The sequence below is a fragment of the Metarhizium robertsii genome, assembly GCF_000187425.2.
Source record: "Metarhizium robertsii ARSEF 23 chromosome Unknown MAA_Scf_5, whole genome shotgun sequence".
NCBI lineage: Eukaryota > Fungi > Ascomycota > Sordariomycetes > Hypocreales > Clavicipitaceae > Metarhizium > Metarhizium robertsii.
This window is the reverse complement of record NW_011942193.1, coordinates 2,590,969-2,618,048: the sequence shown is the minus strand read 5'-3', so window position 1 is coordinate 2,618,048 and position 27,080 is coordinate 2,590,969. Positions and strand designations below refer to the sequence as shown.

At 53.7% G+C, this 27,080-nt stretch overlaps 8 protein-coding genes across 8 annotated transcripts; 5 read left to right on the top strand and 3 right to left on the bottom strand.

The window, feature by feature from the left end:
• Positions 1 to 351: 351 nt before the first annotated feature.
• Positions 352 to 1,104, top strand: MAA_03885 (NEFA-interacting nuclear protein NIP30; the record flags this gene model as incomplete). The annotated part of the gene is made up of 1 exon (XM_007821883.1): positions 352 to 1,104. The coding sequence occupies one exon, from the start codon at positions 352 to 354 to the stop codon at positions 1,102 to 1,104; it is 753 nt and encodes a 250-aa protein (XP_007820074.1).
• A 222-nt stretch (positions 1,105 to 1,326) lies between these two features.
• On the bottom strand, positions 1,327 to 2,679 carry MAA_03886 (mitochondrial import inner membrane translocase subunit tim-54; the record flags this gene model as incomplete). Its single annotated transcript, XM_007821884.1, has 1 exon — positions 1,327 to 2,679. One exon carries the CDS (start codon positions 2,677 to 2,679, stop codon positions 1,327 to 1,329), a length of 1,353 nt encoding a protein of 450 aa, XP_007820075.1.
• A 1,962-nt stretch (positions 2,680 to 4,641) lies between these two features.
• MAA_03887 (Protein kinase, catalytic domain protein) lies at positions 4,642 to 6,778 on the top strand (the record flags this gene model as incomplete). Its single annotated transcript, XM_007821885.1, has 4 exons — positions 4,642 to 5,273; positions 5,382 to 5,882; positions 5,951 to 6,424; positions 6,478 to 6,778. 4 exons carry the CDS (start codon positions 4,642 to 4,644, stop codon positions 6,776 to 6,778), a joined length of 1,908 nt encoding a protein of 635 aa, XP_007820076.1.
• A 637-nt stretch (positions 6,779 to 7,415) lies between these two features.
• On the bottom strand, positions 7,416 to 8,157 carry MAA_11248 (PHD-finger domain-containing protein; the record flags this gene model as incomplete). The annotated part of the gene is made up of 2 exons (XM_011413228.1): positions 7,416 to 8,048; positions 8,113 to 8,157. 2 exons carry the CDS (start codon positions 8,155 to 8,157, stop codon positions 7,416 to 7,418), a joined length of 678 nt encoding a protein of 225 aa, XP_011411530.1.
• A 378-nt stretch (positions 8,158 to 8,535) lies between these two features.
• On the top strand, positions 8,536 to 10,044 carry MAA_03888 (glutamate-1-semialdehyde aminotransferase; the record flags this gene model as incomplete). Its single annotated transcript, XM_007821886.1, has 3 exons — positions 8,536 to 8,741; positions 8,853 to 9,345; positions 9,430 to 10,044. 3 exons carry the CDS (start codon positions 8,536 to 8,538, stop codon positions 10,042 to 10,044), a joined length of 1,314 nt encoding a protein of 437 aa, XP_007820077.1.
• Positions 10,045 to 18,592: 8,548 nt separating this feature from the next.
• MAA_03889 (uncharacterized protein) lies at positions 18,593 to 19,393 on the top strand (the record flags this gene model as incomplete). Its single annotated transcript, XM_007821887.1, has 1 exon — positions 18,593 to 19,393. The coding sequence occupies one exon, from the start codon at positions 18,593 to 18,595 to the stop codon at positions 19,391 to 19,393; it is 801 nt and encodes a 266-aa protein (XP_007820078.1).
• Positions 19,394 to 20,940: 1,547 nt separating this feature from the next.
• MAA_03890 (DNA polymerase epsilon subunit D) lies at positions 20,941 to 22,062 on the top strand (the record flags this gene model as incomplete). Its single annotated transcript, XM_007821888.1, has 3 exons — positions 20,941 to 21,323; positions 21,421 to 21,539; positions 21,647 to 22,062. 3 exons carry the CDS (start codon positions 20,941 to 20,943, stop codon positions 22,060 to 22,062), a joined length of 918 nt encoding a protein of 305 aa, XP_007820079.1.
• A 1,535-nt stretch (positions 22,063 to 23,597) lies between these two features.
• Positions 23,598 to 26,066, bottom strand: MAA_03891 (Chromatin-remodelling complex, RSC SWI/SNF subunit Rsc7/Swp82; the record flags this gene model as incomplete). Its single annotated transcript, XM_007821889.1, has 4 exons — positions 23,598 to 23,983; positions 24,081 to 25,379; positions 25,665 to 25,745; positions 26,000 to 26,066. The coding sequence occupies 4 exons, from the start codon at positions 26,064 to 26,066 to the stop codon at positions 23,598 to 23,600; spliced, it is 1,833 nt and encodes a 610-aa protein (XP_007820080.1).
• Between the last annotated feature and the right edge of the window lie 1,014 nt (positions 26,067 to 27,080).

Here is a 27,080-nt window from a genome sequence, read left to right as displayed (position 1 = left end):
TTGGTGCATGTGAACAGAGCAGAGCAAGACCGGTGTTGTTTCGAGAGGCTGTCGGCTGATTCTCGGAATTGTGAACCTCTTGACAATGGGGAAACGCCAATGCTTGATGGTCAGTATCGTAGATATATCCCAACTCTCACTTGCACGAGGCACTCCTCTAAAAGCAGCCAACAATCCCAACTTGTGAGGGAATCAATTAAATACAACAAGAGCTCTTTCCATACCAGTTTGATGACGTCCATCTATCTACCTGTGGTCACCTGGCCTCACAACTAGCCTCATCCAACCTCATCCACCTCTCCTAATTGCTGCCCCCCCGGGCCAATCTTTGACTCGGTATTTTCCGCCATCATGTCAAACCGGTTCGTATCGGGCGGGACAATAAACACTTCCCCCGACACGGAACCAAAGGAAGCCGCGCCCCGTGAACGGTTAGCCAAGAGCACAGAATGGGAGGCCGTGCAGCAGGAACTGGAGAACGACCGGAAGCGAAGAGAGGAGGAGAGGCTGAAGGCTGCAGCGGGGGAAGAGAGAAGTCTATATGACGTGTTGCAGGCCAACAAAGGTGGGTGTCCCTGTTATTCTGTCCCCTTTTTCATCGCCATCTCTGTCTGCCGGGGGAGCACTGGACGGGGGCTAATGGCGCACCCTGGGCCCAGCACAGCCGCCAAACAGGCCGCTTTTGAGGAGCAGAACAAGATTCGGAACCAGTTTCGGGCGCTGGACGACGACGAGATTGAGTTTCTGGACGAGGTCGTTGCCGCGAGGAGGAAGGAGGAGGAGAGGGTGAGGCGGGAGACGGAGGACGGGGTGAGGGCGTTTCGGGAGCTGCAGAGGCGGAGGGGGAGTGGCGGGGAGGCAGTGGGCGAGGGGCACGACGAGGGGGAGGACTGGGGCGTTGGGAGGAAGAGGAAGAGGAGGGATAGGGATAGGGAGAAGGCGGTGGTGAGGAGGAGGGCGGATGGGGCGCAGAGGCTGGCCGAGAGTCAGAGTCGGGATGAGAAGCCTGCCAGGAACGTGGAGGCGGACGAGAAAACGGCGTCGGTTGAGAGGCCGGAGAAGAAGAGCGCCCTGGTGGACTACGGCTCAGATAGCGATGAATAGTGACTAGTACGTTGAAGCTACTGGCGGGGGGGGGGGGGGGCGGTGATGGGGACAGCGAGTCAAGTTATTCAATGATATTGAGTAGGTGGTGCCATGGCCGGCTGGTTGCTTGCCTCCCCCTTTCCCCTTTCTAGCCTATAAGTTGTTGTGTACATAACATACATATAATAGTACAAGTCGCCGCAGGGCTTGGATGCTGAATTCCCTCTCCTCGAGGATAGCCTAGTCATCGTCCAAGTTGCCGACATTGGGACCCTTGGGCTTTTCATTCCACGAGCGAGCCCCCCATCTCCAGAGGCTCCTCAGGCTGCCCTTGATCCAGCCCTCGACCTCCTCCTCCGGCACGATAATCTTGGCCGCGCGCTCCTCGTCTTGGGGCTGGATCTCGAAGCGCCTCATGCGCTGCGCGATTCGCGCATCGATGACCATGGGGCTCGCCCAGATTCTCTCCTTTTTGGGCTCGGAAGCAGCCTTTTTCTTGTCCTCTTCCGTGGCGGGCTCCTCTTCCTTCCATGTGCTCTTGGGCCAGTCCCGCTCTTCTTGTTCCAGGAGGAGCTGCTGCTCGTACTGGCCGTCGGCCTCGCGGTAGTCGCGGGCGGCGGCGAAACAGACAGCCGCTACCTGCTGGCCGATGTCGTCGGCGAGCTTGCGGCGATTGAGGAAGCGGCCGAGGCGGACGAATGTCTGGCTGAAGCCAAGGCGATGGGGAAATGGGATGGTAGCCGAGGGGGAGAATTCGGACGGCATTTGGACGGGGAGAGAGGCGGATTCGTAGTCGTCTGTGGTGTTGTGCGGGCGGGGCTGCGGCGGCCGGGACGGCTTGTCTTCCTTCTTTTGCTCCTCCTTTTTCTCGTCGGGTTTGCTCTCGGCGGCCCCGTCATCGGCTGGAGGAGCCTCGGAGTCGGGCTTTGTGTCTACGGTGGGCTCTGGTTCCGGCAGAGGCGGCGCATCGAGAGGACCGAGCCAGCCCTCGTGCAGACCGCGCATATACTCCTTCCAGGCATGGCGCCCGATGACAATGTCACCCTTGACGCCCTCATACTCCCTGAGGCCCATCTTCTTCCGCATGTCCTCGACGATGGAATCGTCCGTCTTGGGGATCTCCTCGCCCGGACGCTCATCGGCCATTCTCGACCGCCGAATCTTTTCTGCCACTGCCGCCCGTACGTCGCCCTGCTGTCTCCCCTGGACAAACTCCCAGTCCAGCCCGGACGCCGACAGGACCGGCTTCACATATTCGATGAAATGGTCCTGAGCGACGCGCAGCCCATCGCCGGGCGGTGCCTCCAGATAGACGGTGAGTTTTCGGGGCAGGGCGTTGGCAGAGCCGATCAGCTCGCGGGACAAGGGCTCGACGGCGCGGCGCCATTTCGCGGTCGCGCGGTTCTTCTCGCGCTTGTCGTAGATGATGGCCGTGGTGAAGGCGCCTGTGATGGCCCAGAAGATCATCCAGTTCCGTGAGGGGAGCTTCTTGGGTAGCGCAGGGAGGCCGAGCATTTTGAGAGCCGGGTTGCGAGGTTTCGGGGGAAGACCTGCCCCGGCACGGGTCTTTTCGGCCTTTTGCTGCTCGTCCATTTCGACGGTCTTCATGTAAATGACCATGTGTGAATTACTCGAACCAAGGAGGAAAAATAAGGATGTGTACAAAATGGCCGTTGGCGCTTGTGACGCCGCGCCGAGATGTAGAGCAGCAGAGTGCTGGTTGGGGCGTCGTCGATGCTGGGCAAAAAAAATTGGGTGCGATAAGGAGATGGCGTCTGATAAGGCTCGGAATGGAAAAACGAACGAGCTCGAGGTTGAGCTCACTACGGAGCACGTCCCCGAACTACGACGGGCCTTGTGAGCATCACGGCGAATGCAAATGTAAATTTTGTACGATACTAATTCTAGATTCTCCAATTGATGTTTATCTCATAGAGGCTGCTTAGTCGACCATGTGATCAAACGTGCCGTCTTGCCACTCCGTCACGTCCAGAGCACCATGGCGCGCCTTACTATCACCATATTTCATGTTTGGCACCCGTAGAGCACCTTGCATTAGGCTGTTCACTCCCTGGTCCCTATATGCATGAAAACCCCGCCGGCAGCCACAAACATGGCATAGCAAAGCTCTAATAAGGCATGTAGTTATGTGGTTCGTGGAAGCGGCAGACGGAAGTGCAATGGCAATGCCATCATGTCGGGGGTCTGAAGGTGATGGACCTGGGGTGTACAATTACTCGTCGGCACCGGGGAATGAGATGGGAACTTGTGCACCGTGATGGATAAACGTACTTTGTCGGAGCAGTCAAGTGTTGTGGAAAATTGTCGGTGTGCAGGAGAAACGGTGGAGAAGACGAGAAGCGCGATAAAAAGCCCGTGATGCCTGCTCTGGAGTAACTACTGCGCAGACTGCATCAACATGTCCACATGAGCAGACGGCCCGCTTCCGCACTCAGATTTAAGAAAGGCTACTCCATAATTTTGAAAGCTTTGGAGCAAACTGCCCTGCTCAGGACAGGGTCCGTCCATTTCTCGGCCGGACACGCGGTCGAGCTACACAAGGCGTGATATTGACGGGCCGGGTTGCGAGCTGTCGTTGATGAGTGATGAACCACGCCGACCACCCTCTGTGACGGGTTTGAGACATGCAGCATGACACGCGCTACGACGCCGCTCTGGCCCCGGGCGGCTACTCCCACGAATGACTTGTTGCTATGCTACGGCAAACTGAGCGACTTGCACCGCGTGGTACTCAAGCAACTTGGGCGAGCAATCAAATCGACTGGCACACAACCAGGTTGCAAGACGCTGAGTGTAAAAGTACTTCCCCTGGTCCCCACCACGGGCAGCCCCTGGGCGTAGATAAGTGGCGTCGTGGGACTCGTGCTCGAGTTTTGTTGTGTTGACAGCTGCGGGTTGACCGCCCCTCATCCTCGACTTGAGAGAGCACGGAACGACCATCGGTTGTCGAATTGACGGATGGAAGAAGCAAGTGGGTGGTAAAAAGGATGAACCACTAAAGCATACTGTAGTATATTAGTGTATGCTTCGTGATGGATAAATATCTTGTGCCGCAGACTGTCCGTCTCCGTGACGGCCAGCCTGAATCCATCAACACAAGTGCCAACGTTAGCCGACCACCATTAAAAAAAGCAAATACTACAACAGACATTAGCTTGACGATCCAATCGTACCGGGTCCCGCTGTTTTCCTGTGGCCTGAATGAATGAATGCAATCAATAGGCGGATGACTGACATCTGGAAGATTGAATGGCTGAATGCCCCGAGGTTCTGGCGCCACCGCCGCATTCCCAGGTCCAAACTAGAAGGAAACAGCACACGAGGTTCCACCGCGCCTTCCTTAACCTGGCACTCAGCACTGAGCACTAACTAAGCACCGCATCGTCCCCTTAACCAACACCACAACCCCTCGACCTGCGACTCTCGACCTTGGTCCTTCACCACCACGCCGCTGCCGTCGTCCGTCGAGTCCAATCCCCCCTAGACAGCTCGGATCGTCGCGGGCCATTGCCAGCACAATCGTCAATCCCAATCATGGACCCCAACGGCAACCGCCTGCACCTCAACTTTGGCAATAATGACCGCCTTCCAGTAAACGACCGAGCCTACCCCACGACACCATCGACGTTCCCCCAGCCCGTCTTCCCACCGCCTAACCCACAGCAGGCCCAAGGAGGCCTTCAACCACAACAACAGGCCTATGCTGGCGGTTATGCCCCCCAGGGCTACTTTGCCCAGCCTGGTGCCGCCTATTCTGCTGGCTATCCTGCACAAGCCGTCAACAACGACTATGCCCATGCCCAGAATGGCTACTATCAGGCGAGGTCCAATACCCCCGGCACCAATGACCCAAACACCGGTCTAGCCCACCAGTTCTCTCATCAGAATCTGGGTGGTGCCGCCAGAGTTGCTCCCCGCGGGCCTTCTCCCTCGCAGCGCCCACGAACAGCTGGTAGCCAACCTGGCGGCTATACCAACTTCTCCAACGCGAATGCGCCGCCTCTGCCTTCTCAAACCGCGCCCACTGGTAGCGAGTTCCAGGCCGCTCCCGAGAGGAACCCAGATCGCTATGGCACCAACGCCAACAGTAACCAGAAGAAATGCTCACAGCTGGCTGCGGATTTCTTCAAGGACAGTGTGAAGCGAGCCCGTGAGCGCAACCAAAGGTACGTTTTACACACACACACACACACCCCATCACTCTTCCCTCTCTGTATTCATTCTTCAATGTGGCTGTGACTGTCCAAGCTGTTTTCTGACACATCCCAATCTAGACAAAGCGAGCTGGAGCAAAAGCTTCAAGATCCTTCACAGAGTGCCACTAGGAAAGAGCAGCTGTGGTCGACTGCTGGCCGCAAGGAGGGGCAGTATCTGCGTTTTCTGCGAACCAAAGACAAGCCCGAAAACTACAACACGGTCAAAATTATCGGCAAGGGCGCCTTTGGTGAGGTCAAGCTGGTGCAGAAGAAAGGAGATGGCAAAGTTTATGCCATGAAGTCCTTAATCAAGACGGAAATGTTTAAAAAGGACCAGCTCGCTCATGTGCGATCTGAGCGTGATATTTTGGCCGAGTCGGACAGTCCCTGGGTTGTGAAGCTCTACACCACGTTCCAGGACGCATACTTCTTATACATGCTAATGGAGTTTCTGCCTGGTGGTGACTTGATGACGATGCTTATCAAGTACGAGATTTTCTCCGAAGACATTACTCGGTTCTACATTGCCGAAATCGTTCTTGCTATTGAGGCAGTTCACAAGCTCGGTTTTATTCACCGGTCAGCTAGCTCTTCTTCCTCTGTCTGCCTGTTCAAATCAAAATCCTTCTAACCTAATCCACTTGCAGAGATATCAAGCCTGACAACATACTGCTGGATCGAGGCGGTCATGTCAAGCTGACTGATTTCGGTCTTTCCACAGGCTTCCATCGCCTACACGATAACAACTACTACCAGCAGCTTTTACAAGGGCGATCCAACAGGCCCCGTGACAGAAGCTCCGTTGCCATCGATCAGATTAACCTCACTGTCAGCAACCGTTCTCAAATCAACGACTGGCGACGGTCACGAAGACTTATGGCCTACTCTACTGTTGGCACGCCTGATTACATCGCCCCTGAGATTTTCACCGGCCATGGATACTCATTTGACTGTGACTGGTGGTCGTTGGGGACGATCATGTTTGAATGTTTAGTTGGATGGCCTCCGTTCTGTGCCGAGGACAGTCACGACACCTATCGTAAGATTGTCAATTGGCGACAAACCCTGTACTTTCCAGACGACATCACACTGGGTATAGAGGCTGAAAACTTGATTCGAAGGTTAGCCAACCTCCTGTTAATCCCTACCACGACCCAACTAATGTGTTGTCTAGTATGGTGTGTAACACTGAGAACCGTCTTGGACGGGGGGGTGCCCACGAAATCAAGAACCATGCCTTCTTCCGTGGTGTCGAATTTGACAGTCTTCGTCGTATCCGAGCTCCATTCGAGCCTCGCCTGACATCTAACATTGACACCACCTACTTCCCTACCGACGAGATTGACCAGACTGATAATGCTACCGTTCTCAAAGCTCAGGCATTGCAACAGGGCCGCCAGATTGAAGAGTCGCCAGAGATGAGCCTGCCATTTATTGGATACACCTTTAAACGATTCGATAACAACTTTCGATAGGTGGAAAACTGGGTTTTTGCATCGAGGCGGCGTGTTATTGCTTGGGATTTTTATATCAAGATGAATATGGCTTGAGGGATGCATGGATGTATTGTTGTGGTGAAAGTGCCTGGCTTTGAGAGTTGGCGCAATGTGTTCAATGGTTAGGGATGCATGTATCGCACGGAATAAATGCAGAGCGTTCTCTGTCATGCATGAGTGCTTGTCAGAGACAACACGGTGATGGCGAGGTACATGAGATGAGGGACGTGTGCCACTTGGCGGAATCCTTTGCGCAAAGCTATGTAGTTCAGCGCTGGATGGGATGGGCGAGTTTTACGTAGCCTTGAACACGGTTATGGGCATTAGTCTATTTATGGATGGGTATATATGTGATGTTTCCTACTTTCTGGTCCTTGTATCATGAACTGACTAAAATTACATGCGGCCACCGAAGGCCAATTTACTTCTCCACAGCTGTGTGCATTCTGCGGCCAAGATTCTTCCTTGACAGTCCTCCATTGCTGCCAATGGCGCGCGCCTTGATGCTGACGTGACCGTCATTCTCATGTCTCGCAAACGCCCTCTTGAACAATTCCGCGAGACTCCTTGTTCCGCCCATCCATCGCTTTAAAAACCTCGCCGCTTTTCAACTTGCTCATCTCCTGGCAGCCAACCCCGGGGCGGCGTTGAACCTCTCCTCCCGCTCCGTCATGAACATGATCTGTATCCAAAACTCCTTGGCGTCCGGGTCCCAGAAGCAGAAGCCCCTGCCTTCCCTCTTGTCCAGCTCCCTGGCGGGGATCTTGAACCCGACCGTCTCGTAGGGCTCGGCGGCCACGAGCAGGTACTGAAAGTTCTTGTCGGGCTCCTCGACGCGCTGCGTAAAGGCATTCATGACCTGCCACTTGGGGCTCATGTCGGGCGCGGCCTCGGGGTACTGCAGCTGGAACAGCAGGCCCTGCTGCCTGGTGACGGGGTCCCGGATCTTGGTGATTTTGTAGCCGGGGCGGCCGATCTTGACGGCGTTGCGGCGCGCGCCGGCGCCGCCCGCGAAGGAGGCGGCGACGCTCGAGGGGAGGCCCGTGGCCGGGTCGATGTTGGCCTTGCCCTCGCGCTGCTCGCGGGCGGCGCGGCGCGCGAGGTTGGTCTGGTGCTTCTTGCCCTGGGTGTGCGCGAGGTACGACCCGTCGTTCTGGTGCACCGTCAGGCAGAGGCGGCATTCGAAGGAGCCGACGTGGTTCTTGAAGAAGTAGGGATCCTTGTCGAGGTCGATTGTTTCGAGGGCCAGCTTGCGCAGGCGTTCGCGGCGGGGGGGGGGGGGGGGGGGGGGGGGGGGGCGAGTGGGAGGCCACGCCGCCGCCGCCGAATTTTGAGCCCGCGCGGTTTTGGTAGTCCATTTCTTTTTTGCCCCTTTTCTCTCTCTGTCCCTTTGTCTCTGTGTAGGCGCTTTGGTGAAGAGTCGACTGGGATGGGGGTGGTTGGACGGGCGTGGCGGATGTGGATGTTGGAGGTTGATGTAAAAGTTATAATCGATAGCTACGGAGTACAGAGACAGGTTTCGTCTTGCTTCCCCGGGTTGGAGGTGGGTCTTGATTGTGCAGCGGACCAATTGGATGTTACGCCACTCTGTAGTTGCGACTTGCCGTATAAGTTTGTCCTGATGGTTTATTGAGGGGTATTTGATCTGGACACATCACGACATATATTGGCTAAAGCCTTTGTCCCCTTTGCTTTTTTTCATTTTGGTGTCCAAGGGGCGTCATTCACTCCGTATCATGTCTGCCTTGCAGGAACTCGGGACAACATTGGAACACGCAAGGGCCAGGTACATTCAGCAGAACCCCAAATCCAAAGCACTCCACGCGGAAGCATCAAACTCTCTCCCCGGGGGCAATACGCGAGCCGTACTACATGCGGACCCGTTCCCGCTGTATATCAAGTCTGGGCATGGATATCAGGTCACTTCTGAAGACGGCACGACGTGCGTTGCCTCCCCAACTGCCACACCCTCGTCTCCAGTGTCCACGACCAACTACAGAGGCCACGTCGAGCAAGGAGTGAATATCGTGCATTGCTTCTAAAAAAGCGCCAGATACACCGACTTCACGGGCGAGTTCACCGCCGCCCTCTACGGCCACTCCTCCCCCGTCATCCGAAAAACCATCACCACCGTCCTGACCACCATCGGCCTCAACCTCAGCGGCACCACACGCGCCGAGCAGTCCCTTGCAAGCGCCATATGCGCCCGCTTCAACGTGTCCAAAGTCCGCTTCACAAACTCCGGCACCGAGGCCAATCTCCAAGCCCTCGCTGCCGCGAGACGCTTCACCAAGAAGCGCAAGGTCGTGGTCTTTGGTGGCGCCTACCACGGAGGCGTGCTAGGCTTTGCGGGTGGGAAACCAGCTGCCAATAATGTTGATCTGGACGACTGGATTGTGGCCAAGTACAATGATGTGGATGGCGCGACGAGGGCGATTCAGGACGAAGGCGTGGCGGCGGTTCTCCTCGAGGCCATGCAAGGGGCGGGAGGCTGTATCGTCGCGACAGAAGAGTTTCTCAAGGCTATCGAGGACGCTGCCAGGAAGGTCAGTTACCCCTTTTTTTTTGACCTGATACGTATCAACTGTTGGGCGCGCCGATGTTGGGCTGCTAATTTGCCGTGGCGACAGGCAGGTGTCGTGTTCATCATGGACGAGGTCATGACTTCGCGTCTTTGCGCGCACGGCCTCGCTTCTATTCGCGGCGTCACGCCGGATCTCAAGACGTTTGGAAAGTGGCTCGGCGGCGGCATTACGTTTGGTGCGTTTGGCGGCCGGGAGGACATGATGGCTGCATATGATCCCTCGCAGCCGGGTTCCCTGCCTCACTCGGGCACCTTCAACAACAACACGCTTGCTATGCATGCGGGGTACGCTGGCCTCACGGAGATTTACACGCCCTCGGTGGCGAATGAGTTTACGGCACTGGGGACCGAGTTCCTGGGTCGTCTGAATGAGGCGAGCAGGGACAGTATACTGTGCTTCACGGGATTGGGAACGGTTATGACGGCTCACTTTCCCGTGAATGGGGAAAAGGATATCCGAGATGGAGATGATGTCGAAGAGAGGAGCGAGCTGAAGGAGCTGTTTTGGTTGGAAATGCTGGAGAAGGGGTTTTGGGTGGCGAGACGGGGGTTTATTGCGTTGATACTGGGCACACCGAGGCGTGAGCTGGATAGGTTTGTGGATGCTGTGGAGGCTTTCATTCGGCGATATGAGGCTTTTTTGAGGACGACGGTGGGATAGTATTGAGTTTTTCTAATACGCCATGTGTTGATTGGATGTGAGGAGGCTGGTATCGTGATGACCTGTTGAGGATTTCATGCAGTGCGGAGGAGACTTTTTGGACGAGGCAGGGTAATGAACAGGAATGTTTTGCAGTGTCGCGGAGGCAGCGTGAGGAATGATAGCAATTGCACTATTAGAAACGTTTTTCTACTGCGCTTCGCAGGTATATATTCGCGAGACTATCCACCGTCACTTGCGGCCTACGACCTTGCGATCCCATCTCTTCATCAAGTAGACGCGAGATTGCTAGGCGTATACTCTGTAGTCGTAAGGGCGATGTGCATTTCGCAGTTTCTCTCCCTCACCTACCCCTATATCTCACTTCGTAGTTGTCACAGTGCTCAAGGCCCGTGCGCGCGACACATCATCGCTCCCGTCCAAGCTTTGCAGGCAAATGCATAGTACTTCTGACGCGCATTCAATGTATCGATTGGGACCATGCCGAAAACCCTCAAACACACAAATGCATTCAGAAATCCGCATATTAAAGGAATTTGCCACTATTTGGCGGCGTTTCATCCCCAGTCGGCACATATCTCCCCCGGTAGATGAATCCGCTATGTGAGACGGCACCCTCTCATAAAATTTAGGATTTTATACTTTCTCGAAACGATAGATCTTGTTTTCAATCATGCACACTGTAATGCACACCTCCAGGATGTAAAAAATTCCTGGCTGGTCAGACGGTCACGCATATTCGAGCATAAGGTAGTTGTTGTAATTTTAACCTTTGTCTGAACAAACCATTCTTCGAGGTACCCGCGCATTCTGCTGGCAAACCCAATGCCCAAAATTGAGCACTGTCGTGGCAAACCACCGAGTGGTTAATGCGTCCAGATGGGGCAATACCCGGATGTTGTAAGGACGTTGATGGAGAGACACCGGCAATGGTTGCAACACTGCTACGTGGACACCTGGTGCACCGCTGGACGCTATGTAACATGTTCATCTCGGCGATGGGGTTTAATAATCTTGGTTCTGCCTGCGACGGCAGGGCCGATTTCAAGCCGCGGGTGGGCGTCGATCATTTTCGCAGGGCAAGCAGATGGCACCTAAGAAAGCTTGACCAACGAACGAGATGCTCATGAGCAGCGCCGTGATTGGGTCCTTCTCGCGCCGACTCACCTCTGCGCCCATCGAATGGTTGCGACGAACCAAAAGGATGATGAGCCAAAGGACCAAAACGCACGTGTCAATGGGCTGTAATGGCCCAAAGTCGCCCCCAAGTTGAACCGGACCTGTGCCCGAATGGCGTCGCCAATGCAATGTACATAGAAGACGGGACGTCTTTGCTAGCTGTTCCAAGACAAGGGAGGAGGTCATGTTGACGTGACCTGGTTGACCACACTCATTCGCTCGGGGTATTTGGGTTCCGTCTCACGACGACACTGACGTCGAGGAGCAACGAGATGAAGGTGTGCGAGGCTCATTTTGCAACGTCTTCAATCCTATGCATGTTTCCCCCATACTCGGTGCCGGAGACAATTGCGACATTGAAGCACAGGCGTACATACGTCAGCATTGGCCATGGCTGCCAGGGGCGTGACAACCATGACGCCTTATCGGTCACCAGCTCAGCTGTGCCAGGTAACAAACTCTGCCAAGATCAAGTCCTTGGCTCATTCAAGCTCATTGATGCATGTGCTGTGCATACGGGTGCTCTCTCCAAGATTCCCGTTACGTACGCAGGTACGCTATGGGGACCACCCGGGAAGAAACATTCATGCATGGAATTGTTCTGGACTATTGACTTAACTTTCGGATATCCCGGCCTGTTGAGAATTGGATAAGATGTGATCGCGTTGTTGAATTATTGAGGTCATTTTGAGAGTTGGAGACATCTGGGTGGCTGATGGTGCGTTCGCAAAGTGCATACCGTATGGCTGCTGATATTGATACTTTGCACCAAACGTGTTGGTAGAAACTATTCCAGAATGATGATTTCTGATAATCTGTTTCGGACGTGATACAAGTCGTCTACTGTCTTTTTGGTGTCGACGCTCCTTGGAAGCCGAATCTCGACGCCACTAAATGCGAGTCGACCCTAGAAACTCGAGTTGACGACAACAATGCGGAGCTGAATACACGACCCGTAGCAGTTGTAGCTGGTGACGACAGAGTTTAATCTCCACGTTGTCCGGATGGGGAGGACTCCGGAAACTCATCTGCGAAGACCGGCCATTCCCATGTTCCAAGGGTGGTAACGAGGAGCATCCTCTTTGACCAACACTGCCTATAGCTCAGCCTCGCAACCAGCGCACCCACCAGACCGAGCTAAACTGTCTGATCCATGATGCCCGTTTGGTGTCTGGTACTGCGCAAATATATTAGTCATGTCTGTCACGAGCAAGCGGCCGGCAGGCAGAATATGTACTTTCCTCTGTGACAGACTCTGGATCAACTGGCTACGTTGAGAATTTTATCTCTCCCTGGGATTGAAGCCAAACGGCCATTGACGTCCGCTGATAAATTTGAGTGCGCTTGTCATGACACCCTCTGCTTGCACGGAGAGGGATACGGAGTGGAGCGGCCAAGGCTGGGAACGGTCAGCAGCCACATCAGATGGGTTGTTTCAAGATACTGGACGATTAAATACTAGTTGCAAGCGCATCGCCACCATCCACAGATTGGCCATGGCAATGCCTCCCAGGACGGGCCGCGCGGGTAGTTGGCATGGATGCCCCGCCCCGTTGGCGGCTTGTTGTTTTTCAGTTTTGGCTCTCTCCTCATGGCTTCGGGAGAAAACCTTGTGGTTGCGGGCGTGCACACGGCTCACAGAGCATTGTATTTTGCAAGTTGCTCCCTGATTGCCGAGTAATAGTCGTAATCGTGCCACGCGGAGGGGGAAATGTCTTGGATGGACTTGACTCCCTAGTTGGACGCACGAGTCAGCGCGTCCAGTTGAAGCCTTTTCCAACATGTCACGTCCCAACGGCACCAAGGATTATCTTTTCCCCTCATCTTTTTGCACACGCCTAATCGGAGAGTTGAAATGAGCGGCTTCTGCCACGGAGATAGGTAGTATATGTAGATAAAGTGAGAATGATTTTCCTCCTTTGTCGACGCCGTTCTAGCCCCATGCGATACAGCCGGAAGTTCTGTGGCGTCAACCTGGAGACTAACCGAAACAAAAGCGGGGAAGAACCGATAATCAAGTGAAATCGTCGTAATCGTCATGCTCAGCCGTCCGTGACTAGTTGGAGTAGCTCTGTACATTAGACGATCTGCAGAACTCCATGTTTGTAACATGTCCATCGCACAAGACTTCTTGAGACGGTTTCGTGCTGTTCAAGAACTGGCCTGTCTACACATATTCACACGAACAGCCTTGCAAAATGCTGGTTGTGAAACAAATATACAAGGCCGCGTCGCTAGCAAGACAGGTCCATCCTTGTGTCAAGTACATACAGCTCCGAAGCAGGCGACTCGGTGAGTCCCGGAGAAATACTGGATGATGTACTACCAAGACTTGTTGGCTCTAACTGAAACGTCCATGTATGTACGGAGTATGTCATCACCGTCTTCAATGACAGATATTGCAGAAAACGTCGGCCCAGACTGCTTCATGTGACCAGCATGACGCTCAACATAATACAATATGCGTACGAAACATCCACACCATGCCCCTGGACTTGCCTCTACACGTGTCTGTTCCTGGTTCCTTGCAGATTGGCTGGAACGGTCCTATGAGGGAAGCAAGTTTGCGTGCTTTTTGTGCAAAGAAGCGGTGAAGTTGCAAAACATTGGCTCTGTGGCTCCGTTTCAAACCGCAACGACTCAAGTAACGCACAGCCAAACCCCGTCCACTTTCATTTGCTCCCTCCACACCACTTCGTCGTCTGCTCCGCTCGAGTGCCTGCGTGGTGGTGTCGTTTGGCAGCGCCACATGTAACGGGTTAGGACGGTTGAGGCCGCCAGGCCGCTGCCCCTGGCCTGGCGCCCCGCAACATCACTCTCGGTACGGGGTGAATTCGCTCTTCAAGCCAGTGCCAGAGAAGCATGGTATGATATTACTACCGAACCTGATCCCACTCATAAAGAAAAATGTCGTTATCCTTGCCGACATCCCAATAGAGCCACTGCCATAATACTGTCGTCGCGGACGGCCTTGCTAGACTAGGCTGCTTGGCCTTTGTCGGTTAGGAGAGAGGAGTATTAGAATGCTTACTGTATCACACTCTCCAGCCCGGTTTGGCAACCAAGGGGATCCTGGTAGCCGGAAACCCATGACGTCGAATAATACTGGCTCAACACGGACCATGCCATATTGGTATTACATACATTAAATTGTACGTACGGAGTACAAGATAATGGGTTTCTGAGAAAGCAATTCATGTCCGATCATTGCCCAGTTTTTGGTGCATTTCCCATTTAATACGAACGGGAACGTGTTGCATTATCGCCAATCCGAGAGCCGAGGCTTCGTATAAATCTCCTACGATTAGCTTTTAAAAATTACGACGATGGCTTCGTTCATCTGAACGGATATGTAGGCAGGTCGGTGAGCATAATGGTGGGGTGTTTCATGTCAAGCCAGAAGCCCGTAAATAAGAACCCTCTGCGTCGAAAATGTCCAACTTCGCGATTAATCCTAGCGTCAGGCACGTAAGGCTGATGGCCATGGGCGTGGTTCACTGAACAATGTGTTGTAGTTCATGGTTACCGGTTGCCGGCTTGTTGCAAGCCACCCCGTGTGCATGGATTAGTTGTTGCCGTGTGCATGGGTGCTTGGCGGTGCCTTGTTGTGGCGCTGAATTCATAATGCGCAAGGAGTATTCAATAGGAATGTACCAGGTGATGGGCTCCTTTAGTTAAGACGCTGTTGATCATGCACAGTCCAAAGAACTTGGATTGCTCGACAGACTGACTGGGAACCGACGGGCAAGCGACATTGCGAAACAGCCACGCCGATCTGGGCAAACTAAAACAAACGCACCAACGGGTTTGAGTTAGCCCACCACCGACGAGACAGCCGCGTCCAGTTTCTGTTATATGAAGGTTCTCAAGCCAGACTGACTGATGCTGAGAGGATGATGCTTCCATAGTCTTGCCGTAATGCTCGCGGCTGTTTGCGCCCATTGCGACCACTAGTATTGGCAGGACCGAGTAGCAGAAGTGTATTGTAGGTAGTTGCCGTGGAAGCTTCAGATGAAATCTTAGTGATTGGCTGATAGCATGGTTCCTTGGATTCTGGGGAGATGTTGCCCACCGGGGCAGGACGATGCCGTTTCACTTCTTTTGTCCAACGGCACCTCGGTGTGCAAGGACTTTGTTGTTTGGCCTACTCTATTTCACTGCCTAACTCGAGTTGAATCGGTAGTACAGCGGTGTTGGCGGTTAGCTCAGGGCTCGTTGCATTTTGGTGTCTGCTGCTGTCTCCTTTTTCTCGACCATCGTGCTGTATGTAAGTGGTTTGATTTTGCGTCGATTCTATCCTTACACGCTGAAGATGTATTGTACGGAGTTGGTTATTGCTAATGCACATAGCCCCTTCCCCATCCGATGTAAGCGTATAGCACTGTGGGTTTTTGGCGCGTTGACCAAGAGCGCATGTTTTTATGATGGCATGTCTGCGTTCGTGCGTTTGATAGATACTCGGAAATCTCCTGTTACCTGCATGTTCGTCCTCGATCAAGACCATCAATTTCAAGCTGACATGTAATAGCTTCGCCCACTTGTATTTGGGGGGGTTGGCCGAATTGCACCGAGACAACCGGGCGCTAGGTCAGCCTGAAGGACGATGGCTGGGCACAGGCCCAACATCGGATCTGACAGGTGAAGCACGTTGCAGCAAGCACCGTGAACGTATGTACATGTGTTGCTCCAAGCAGTTGTAACACAGCTTTTGACGGAGATATACATACATACGGAGCACACTACGGATTAGATAGAGACAGAGAAGCTGGTCTAAGAATAGGACAGGGAGAGACAATGTATCACACCTCGTAGTAGAGAGGTGCACCTGAACTAGCCTGAAAACGGGCGCCAATTATCTGGTGGATACGTACATGTCGTTTGGTGATTTTGGGCTCCACACATTTCAGATGGCGAGCTGGACACCAGACTTCTCTTGGCGTTTGCGGCCGCGTGCCTGGTTCCTGGCGAGGCTAACTTGGGAACGGCCGTCCTAGGGCTAGGCGGTGGTTAACTTGAGGGTGTGATGGTGGACTCTAGTGGGAAAGACCGACAAAGAGAGGGTGTCTGGGTTTCGCAGGTGTGGGTGGGCTGGCTTCAGCTGACCTGGACATAGAGGCTCAACGATTGCTGGAAGTCCCGTAGCACCCAGACGTCGGAGAAATACGCATCTCGTTCTTCCTGTGCATCTGTGCTGCACATGCGATGAATGCAGGCATAGAGCGCGTGAGGTGGCGATGGAAATCACAGGCATTATTGTTACCAATGCGGAAAAGAAAGGTGGGAAAGATGTGAGAGGGTGAGAGGGTGAGGGGAGGAGGCGCGAGACTTGATGCTCTGGACATGTGTGGACAAGTGTGGGCAGGGTTAAGCACCGCTCCTGCACATTGATCATCGTGTAGCGCTTGGCGCCTTCCGCGCTTTCGTGCTGGTGGTCAATGTCTGGCGGTGCGATGCAAATGCACAACCACACAGCTTGCAACTCGTAGTCTCCGCATTGTTCAATGTTCTCCAGCCTCTTGCATTTCTTCGAAACATGGCCTGACTAATGAATCCTCCGCCCAGAGCATTCGGGCCAAAGAGACAGCACAATAGGCTACTGTGCTAGTGTCGACGTTTCAAGTTTCCTCCGCGGCAGCTGAATGGCGAGCCCGTCAGGTACGGAGGAAGCACTGCCCAAATTCATGCGGCAGAGACACCTAACTTGCATGTCATGCAATAACACAGCGATGTGCTGTCAAGCTCTACGCCAATGCTCGAGTCCTCAATATTGGAGCACTCAGCAACTCGGACAAACCTGCAACCCAATGCCCAGCTCACCTGCTTGCCGGCTTACCACCTCGATATCTCTGCTCGACCCCTGGCCTCAACATCACATCGGAACCATGTGAGCAGGTCGTTTGGCGATGATTTGGTTGGACCAAGAACGATTGGGCCACTGAGCTGCCTGGTTTCCGCGCCACGTTTTCCTCCTCGAACCTATACTCCGTACAGTAGTACCGGCATCTGACCCAGGGCTGGAGCCGGACCTCCCTGCGACTGCTACGATGTCATTGACTATCATACATGAGCGAGCCGCCATTCCTCCGTAAAATGCATGGGCTGTGGAAAATTGATGCAGCGCAAAAATGCAGCCAGACTACGGCGTATTTTCTCTTGCCAATATCTTTGATGCTAAGCTCTCCACAAATGCCACCGCTGTTCCTTCTCCACCGGAAGAATAATGGCCTTCGTTCGTCTGTTACACCGAGATGAGGAGCTTGTTTGCTTTTGGAGCAAAGGCAACAAACACGGCCAAGACAAAGAAACAAAAGCACTATCCGTCATCAGTCTTAGAACGAGTCTTTGTGGCTGCCGTACGGAAGCCTACCTGCCACAACTATGCTGGAGCTGTTCTTTGATGCTCAGAGCATTGCATAGGCCGCCCATCGCCCACGATCCCCATTACGGTTGTTCTCGCCGGTGTACGGACATCTTACGGCACCAAGCGGCACGGAGCCTTTGCTTGCTTTTCCGTCCGCCAATGCCGTACTAGTACTACTTGGTCTGGCTACGTGGGAGAGGGCTCATGATGCTTCTTACACACCCCTGTTCAGAATGCCCTCTGCCTAGCTCGCACACGCCCCTGTCTTGGAACCACCCACTCTCCCCACCGTGAACATCCTGGTTCTGTAGCTCACACGGACATCGAGAGCGAGCGGTGGTGGTGCATGCATGGTTGAGTGCATCTGTATATAGTATCTCGATCTCCCCTCTTGCTCTTTCCAGGTTGCTACTCTAACCTGCTGCCGCAGGGCATCTGTGCCTGGTCATATTGCGCAATAGTTTCTTATCAGTTCATCTGGTGGGCTGTTTCGAGGAGCAGTTCTTACCTTTTCATCGAACACATGTTGTAAGTTATTTATTACAGCTGAACCGTGACAATGGGTGTCTTAATCATGTAGATCGTCCCAGCCCTTTTGAGGGTTTGGAGGTCTTTCTTTGTGTTGGCCATGGGTTCTAACCACCTCGCCGTTTTAGGTCTCGATACTTATATTTTGCCATATATACATAAAGTCGCCGAGGGTTGTCTCGTCTTACCGCTTCTGTGGCTGGCGCCAGCTAAACTACGTGTATATTCACCCGTAGATTACGATCGCTACTTTTTATGAAACACAGTCAGCTGCCTACTTCTCAACCGGGGACCTCTCGTTACTAGGATTTCATTCATTCTTTTCTCCTTTTACTTTCTTGTTAGCACAAGGAGGGCGCACTCTATGGCCGTATAGTCGGACTGGCTCGGATCGGGCTTAGATTTAGCAAAACGGCAACTCGCTACGAATAGGTTGTCCCTATTAACTGACCAACTACGGCCGGGTCCCCAACAGACAAGATGGAGGACGGGCTCGCCACTCAAAACCTCATTATTATCCTAGCGACGATCATCCCCTCATTTATGCTCATCGCCCTTGCTGCCCTTCTGTACTATCGAACCCGTCGACGCAAAGCTCGATTATTCAACCGAGGCATCACACCCATCGACGATGAAGAGATAGAGTCGTGGAAAGTTGACAGAGGGGGTAGTGAAAAACCGTGTATGCAAGAGGAATCCCAGAAAGACCAATCAAGTCCAAGCAGTCACCGCACCCATCGACCAAGCACGTCGGTTGGGTCCGTTCAAAAGCCGACGAGTTTGATCGTTTATCAGAGTTCTTCCCAACATATTTCACGCATGTCGGAAGACCGGCCGATGGCAATGTATTTGTCGGGCAAAGGCAGCCTTGAGTTGCCGCAAATTCCTGTTCTTGCCAGAGCGCCGAATTCTAGACCCGGCCTCACCGATGATACAGTTCAAGGGGAAGATGCATTCATTTCCTACCCAAAACGTTACCCATCAAGGCTAGCGAAAGCGCCACCGCTTATATCTCCTCGACACGGCCGATCCAAAAGTACACGGGCTACTGTGTCCCCCCGTGAGCCCTGGTATAGCCAAAGCCAAGATGATCAACTACCTCCACGACGATCTGCCGACACATTCCTGCGTATCTTGCCTTCAGGTCGCCGAGAAAGTGATGGTGTGTATTCGTCTCACTCAACTCCTCCGCAAACGCCGGGTGAGGACGACATCTTCCTTGGCGGCCTCTCGCCTCGTCCTGTGATTCACAAATCAGAGATTGGGCGGGCTATTGGCTGAACGATACAATGCGAGAGGCTATAGCAGCCCACAAAATCTCTACTCTTCTTTCTTGTCTTGTCAGAAAACAATGGTAAACAGCATGGCATGTGCCTGCTGATCCAACTTGAAACCCTTGTCCCATGTTCCAACTACCTGCTGGATCGGGAGTGTGGGTTGAGTTGGGTGGAGAGGGATCAATGGCCGTTTCACGACTGACAAGGATACAATGACGGCAAATGATACGAAGTTGTTCGGCTATCTCGCTTGCCAAAGTCGTTGAGATATCATTGTCGGTGTAATTCAAGATGCCGTGTCTGAACCTGCTGCCTAAGTCTTTTATGACAGGCACCCGGGGATGATTTGGTATGACATGACAGTTTCTGAGCTTCTACAATCCAATCTTTCATTCCATGGGATAAATGGATTTGTTATTGCAACCATCTTATAACTACATATTGTAGGATTAGGATGGATATACCCAAATGCGTTCTTGTGTAACAGCAACCATGGGTACATGTACATACATACATAAGACTGACGGATTCGATATGCCCCGGTACAGCGTTTCTGGAGCCCAGGAGGCTTAGCCAGCTCGCTGGCTCATTAGTTACAGATGAATATGAAATACATGACGAAATTGCGTTGAATTTACGGAACCAGTTTGTTTATGAATGTGGATGTCAATAAATGATGAAATTACACGCCATGACAAAGGGGGACCTCGCCGTGGTACCGAATATGGCTAATATGGACCTTGTTGGCCCTTAAACCGGGGGAGTTGTCAACCAAGGTTATTGTTCTATGCGAAAGGGCTGGAAGTTTGGTCCGTGGCGAAGGACCCTGGTACAAAAATTGACATGGGTTTTCGCCATGAGATTGTGTAGCAAGTCTGTTGGAATTGTGACCACGGGGCCATCTATCACATCTGACAGGCAATGCAGAAGGATCAAAGAATCTTCTCTGCATCCCTGCATGGGCCTCGGAGCCTGCTTGAAGCGCGAACCGGCCGTCATTGTTGCTGCATTTCATGGAGGATGGACCTGTCCAATTCCAGCGAGCTTTGTTTGCAGACGGGTTTCAAGTAACATGCAAAGTAAAGTAAATGAATGTAGCATCATCGGGACAAAGATTTCCAAATCCAATAAAATGGAAGATCAAGATAAAGAGGATGTCCGTCTCGACTCTCAAGCAACCGACCCCAGCAAAGTGAAAAGCCACTTTACGCGCATCATCTGGTGGGGCACGCGTTCGAGTCGCGGCTCGCCACGACCTTGATCACTCAGTCCCTCAATCTTTCAACCAATCCATTGCGACACGGCGCATTGCTTCATCCCCTCCTCCCATCGCAGAGTCACAAGGACAGTCGAAAACTCACTGGCACTGTGTAGACAGATATACGCGGCTGACAGGAGACGACATCGACGCCAAACCAGATGTAGCCCCGCGTCAAAACACACATCATCTCATCGTTTATCCGCCGCCCACTCAACACTCATTCAGGATAGAACAAAGATAAACCGCGATACCGCACTTCTCCCGCCTCGCCCACAAGCACACACACGGCCATGCCGGCTCGAAAATCAGACCAGCCTCGCAAAAGCGATGTCCTCGTCCCCGACGACAGCACCCTGGCCACCGGCCCAGCAGATGAATCACAAGGAGCCGCTTCCGTACCAGAAAAGACCCCCAAGGACAAGGACAAAGAGAAGGACACCACCACAATCGAAGTACGCTCACTCTCCTCCGCCAAATGGAAGCAAAGCAAGGGGGGTGGAAGCAGGGAAATCACCGTTCAAACCGCTAAAGTAATACAGGACCTCACGCTGCCCAAGTCAATAATCACTAGACTCGCAAAGGGCGTATTACCACCCAACACGCAGATCCAGGCCAATGCCATCCTAGCCATGAGCAAGAGCGCCACCGTATTCATCAGCTACCTCGCTTCACAGTAAGGCCTGCGCATTGTCTCAATGCCCAAACGAAAAGAGAAAAAAAAAAGAGTAAAAAAGGGGGTGGTGGAAAGGAGTTTGCTAACACGGAAGCAGTGCCAACGAAAACACAGTGAATGCGGGTAAAAAGACCGTCGCACCCGCAGATGTCTTCAAGGCGCTGGACGACGTCGAGTTTTCCTTCTTGAAGGGGCCTCTCGAGGCCGAATTTGCCAGTACGTCGTCGTCTGCCGTGGGGGACGAAATTCGCCCCGGCCGACAGACTAATAATTGTTCCCTGGTTGCGAAGTTGTGTCCCGTGTGGCTAACCGGTCGTGCGTAGGGTTCAGCCAGATCCAGACGGAGAAACGCACAAATTACCGCCAGAAAGCGCGTGCCAAGCACGACGGCACCGGGGGCGACGACACGGAGATGGCGGACACGACGACGGCCGCGGATGCGACGGCGGCTTCGGGGACGGCGGGCGGTGCGCCGCGCGCGAAGAAGGCGCGCGTTGATCCTGGGGAGGTGGGTGATGATGGTGATGAGGAGGAGGATGCTGAGACGGAGGAGGAGGCAGAAGTCCATGAGGAGGACGATGACGACGACGACGAGCAGGTAGATGAGGAGGAGGAGGGGGAGGGGGAGGAAGGAGCGGAAGACGCGAATGGGAGCGGCGGAGAGACGCAGGACGTGTTGGAAGAGAGGACTGTAAGTGAAGACAGGGACGAGGCGTTGGACGGAGACGAGAGCGATTAATTCCACTGATGGCATGTACGGCGATGACACATCCGATCTTGGATTTTGCAAATTTACGTGCCATTGGGCGAAGCTCATTCACAATCATTACGTTGGCACCATGGTCGAGCTTCCGCCTTGTGCAATGACAATACGGACTTGACGCCTCGAGACACGGCATGTGGACGTATGAGCATGAAATTTGGAAAGCAAACTTCCCTACAATTCCATATACATAGCGAAGCAAAGTACATCAACAATCGATACCCATTCGCCTAACCAGGCAATCCCACGCTCCATCTGATGCACGTAATAGTACGGACAAGACGAAGGACAAAAAGCCTTGCAACGAAAAACGAGAAAAAGAAATCAAAATCATTCAACACAAGACCAAACCAGCAGTAAATCCAAAGCCCATCCATCTCGGGTATTACACGTCCCCACCAGTCCATAATCCAAAACCAGCCGGAGAAAATTCACAAAGACAGTTGCTAAAAAAGGTCAAGAAAAAAGACAAAACATGGTAACGGGGGGGAAACAAAGGGGAAAGTGGCAAAATGACACGGAAACTTGGCACCTCTGCGTGATAACATTGTCGGACGTCATCCATTCATCTGTAAATAAAAGCCATTTTGCTCGTTCCGCATGGGAATAACTCTGACGAGTGGCATTCGCTCGGAATCAACTCCCGTCCAGATGGACTTTCGCTCCATCAACAAAAACATCAAATTCGACAATAGCGCGCCAGTTCTGAAGCCAGACCACAAAGATCAGGTTGTACCCTGGGTTCATATAGTCGAGCAGTCATCTCAAAGAAAAAAAAAAGTTAGGATGACAATAGACCCTCTCTATCAGTCGTTTGCGGAGCTTAGAGCCTAGTAATGTTGACTTGTCCACAGAAATGACGATACTTATATTCTGAGAAGCGACTAGCCAGATTGTACGCAAAAGGTGTAGGGAAACCAGTCACGTCGACTTGCATCAGAGCAACGATGCGGATCACCCAAATGTGAAATGGTTATGCAGCATAGCCGGCTAACATCCTTTGTTCCAGCGAAAGGTCAAGGTCGTTAAAGAAAAAGAAAAAAAGAAAAAAAAAAGACCATGGTGTGGTGGCCATGAATGAACGTCGCGCTGAGATATTGTCGTGAGATATCGAAGCTTAGTCGAACCAATTGTGAAAATAAAGACACATATGAAGATTGAGAATGAAGAAGAAAATAAAAAGATGAGGAGAAGTAAGTGTTCCAGCCGCCCGACTCCTCTATCCAATCCCGGCCAAATGCTATACACAATTTCGAAGGGCTACAAGCCCCAAAGCACATAGCCTCCCTAACTGGTCTGTATGCTTGGGTATCCAGGAATGCTGCGGGAGTACAGTCCAATATATAAAAACCAACAGACTAGACAAAACAAAGAGCAAATAGCATGAGACGGCGCCAACATGCTTCACAATCGACAAAGAGAGACCAGGAGCAGGCGTTAAGGTCGTCAAGTATCAACCAGCCGCTGGTAAATGAACATCCCAAAAATGAATCAGACTAGAAAAGCTTGCTCTACTGAGGCTGCTGCTGCGGCGTCCACCACTGAGGAGGTGGTGAGTGCTGGCCAGACCAAGATTGAGAGACTTGCGGCGCTCCGGGTGTGCTTTGAGCCATGTACTGTCGTGGGGTTTGGTCCGCCGGATACATGCCTTGGCTTGCGCCATATTGCATACTACCCATGCCTGGGAATGGCATGTTTGGTTGCAGTTGCCCTGCACTTGGCTGGCGTAGGTGCGAGGCTGGGGACTGGGATGGGTGAGGCGCCTGGGATTGCGTGGTATAGCTGGGATAGCCGCTATGATGCGGAGTTTGCGTGTTCTGCGACCACATGGCCTGGTTGGGCTGATAATTGTAACCACCGGGGGCGGCTTGGCTCATGCTACCGCCGCCTGTAGATCCTGAAAATGCTCTTGTTAGCCCTTCACTGCTCCCTCACAGGGACTTGTCAATCAATCAACGCCTCTCCAGAGAGGCTTGGGGCAAAGGGGGTCTGACCAAGTTGGTTTTGGGCGTGAATCGGCTGCGAGTATGGGGCCGCAGTCATCAGCATCTGAGGGCTCTGGGATGACACAACGGGTTGCGCAACGCCAGCAGCAGCAACAGTATGCGGTGAGCTTGATGGTCGTGTGGTTGCGGCCGCGGCATCGGTAGCACCGACGGTCGGGTTCAGGGAAGAGGTAACCGGCTGCTCATGAGGACGGCGCCAGATGCCCTGTAAATAATCACCGCGCATATCACGTTGCTGGTTAACGGATCGGCTGAACTCGGCGGCATGATGCGCCTGTGAATGGATCTCTCCAATTGGCGATGGCCTGGTCTGGTCCTGATAGGCTGGGCCGGTAATCTCCTGGCGAGGGCCGCCCTTGATAATATTACTGAAGTCCCTAGGGCGAGTGTCGCCTAACTCTGGCCCGACTGTTAATCCAGGCATTCTTCCAATGTTTCCAGGTGGCGCTCCCATCATACCTGTTTGGACTAGATGTGTCGGCGGAGCACCAGGATAGGGTCCGGGGGTATTGTTGTAGACAATCTCGGTGTGAGGACCGCTCATGAGGAGGTTATTCTGGGCCTCGGCCGCCTCTCGGGCCTTGGCGGCACCTGGTCTCTTCTCTCCGGCCAGATCTGCCTCGGTGAATCCCTGCTTACGGGCCTTGGTCTCCCAGTAGTCATCCCGGACGCGGCGGCCATTCTCAATAACGCGACTCCCAAACTGTCTAAACATGGACCGAGCAGTCACAATGGCAATCTGTCTCGAGCGGTACGAAAATGGCAATATCTCCTGCTGGACAAGGTCATCCTTTTCGGCCTGGCTGGCGATGATTTTGAAGAGGGACCTGTTCTTGTTGAACAACAGGTAAGAATCACGGTATCCAAGTACCCGGGCACACTCGGTCGCAAGCATGAAGAGTTTGTCGCCTCGGTTGGGCACCAGAAAGGTCCGGCACCGGTAGGTTCGGTTGCCCAGAAGCTGGCCGTTGGGCATCACCTTTTTCTCGCCAAACTCATCGATTTCTCTTGGCAGGTACTCGTCGCCAGCTGGGTTCAATTGGTCGGTAGTATGGTCTCTCACGGTGGGCAGGGCCTTGACTGTGGACTTGGTCGGAGTCGTCTTGGGGGGCGCCCCGGCGGGAGTCGTGGCATAGGCGGGAGTCGTCTGGCTCGGCAACGTAGAGCTTTGAGACTGGGGAGTCTGCGGCGGCGCACCAGCCTGCGCAACCCCGGGGGCGGGCGGCTGCCCAGGAGCGTCGGATGGCTTCATTTGCTTGATTCGCTTCGGATGAGGCGGGGAACTGGCTGTGATGCAAAAACATGAGTGGTTAGCCTCGTATGCGTCGTCTGTATTGTGCTGCAAAGCGCCAAATCATGAAGAAACAAATATAAATAAAATGAGAACACAAAATGCCAGGCTTCTCGTCATCGCTCCGTCTACGGTCACTTCTGGGTCCTTTGCGTATCGTAACACGGCCGTGTATTGAGCTTCGGAGAATGGATTGTGGCGCACCGCGGCCCTGCGCGCGCACCGTACCCCAGGCAGGACAAGGCAAACGTCAAGTTGGGTGAAACCCTGCCACGACATACCGTCATCGCCGGGCTGCAGGATGTTGTGAGAATCCGAGGACCGGCTCCGCTTGAGGCCGCGAAGCGGCGTGTTAGATAGGGCTGTTAAGCAACAAGAGTCAGCATTGCGACACGGAACAGAAGGGCCTCCGGGCCAAGTTGCGCGAACGTCAAATAAGTCGCAGTTCGTGTCGCGCACGCGCAAGCTCAGGAGTCTCGGGAGAGGCCCACGGCGACGGCTTGGGCCGTGGTCAGTCCGAGTGGTACGAGCTGGCAAGCTCCCACGAAGCTCAAAATGGCGTCGCGACAGCCGGCCATGGCTAGAATGTTGGCAACAAGGAAAAGAACAAACTCACCGGGGGAACTCAGAGCGGCAGGATTGATGGTGGCACTATCAGCGCTGTTTGGCTGCGCGGAGTACATGACAGATGGGCCAAGCCAGCAATAGCATCGACGACAGCGGCAACGACGGCGACGATGACGATGGCGGCGACGTGTCGTGAAGCAGTTGGGCTAGGAGGAGCTCAAGCGTGGAGAGGGTGCGGCAGAACAGCGTTAACCGTGCAGGTGGCCGGCGGGGAGTGGGCGCGGGAACGTGAACTCGAGCAACCCAGACCAAGTTGGCCTTGCCGAGACCAGACTCGGGCTGTACCCCCAGCAGCGTCGACGGCGGGAGAGGTACCTGGCAGGTACCTGGCGCATACAGGCCCTCGGACGCAGGGCCCCCGGAGCAAAGGTGACGGCAGCAGCTTTGAACGCCCATAGGCCGTCGCAGCGGCGGAGGGAACCGGATATAGCGTTAGGCGGTGCCAGGCCATGTACCGCATGTACAATGTCTGGTACCGCACACACGGAGGAATACGTACCAGCTTGACGGCACAGACCGGCGGCCTTGCACGAGGCGCGCGACCTAAACCTGGACCCAGAGAAAGAAGGACGAGCAGTGGAGCGCTTTGCCAGATGACGGAGGGCTCCTTCCACAGGCCCAGAGAGGCTCACGCGCCCCGCAAAAACACGAGCTGCAAAAAGACGAGAAACAAGGCAAGAAACAAGAGCTTTGGAACGGCGGCCGAAAAGGAAAAAAAAAACAGTCAACAGCTTGGGATGGTTTTACCTTTGAATAAGGCGCAGGCGCGAGAGCGCGCGTGTGCGACAGCGATGGCGACGGCCGCGGGTGCGCAAAGCAGACGGACGGGTTGACGAGCAATAAGTGCCAAACTCGGCGCTCGTCGTCCTCGCTTGCAACTGGCACTGCGACAACCGGCTTGCGACGACTTGCGAGTTGCAGTCGCAAAAGACGACGGCGATGAGATGAGCGCGACTCGAGCAAGCGGCGTGTGGACCAGGAACGCAGGCGGTTTCCAGATGCGCGCGCGACTGACAAACTGATTGATGGAATCCTCGATAGACGTGAGCGCTCGGCACTGCGTACGAGAA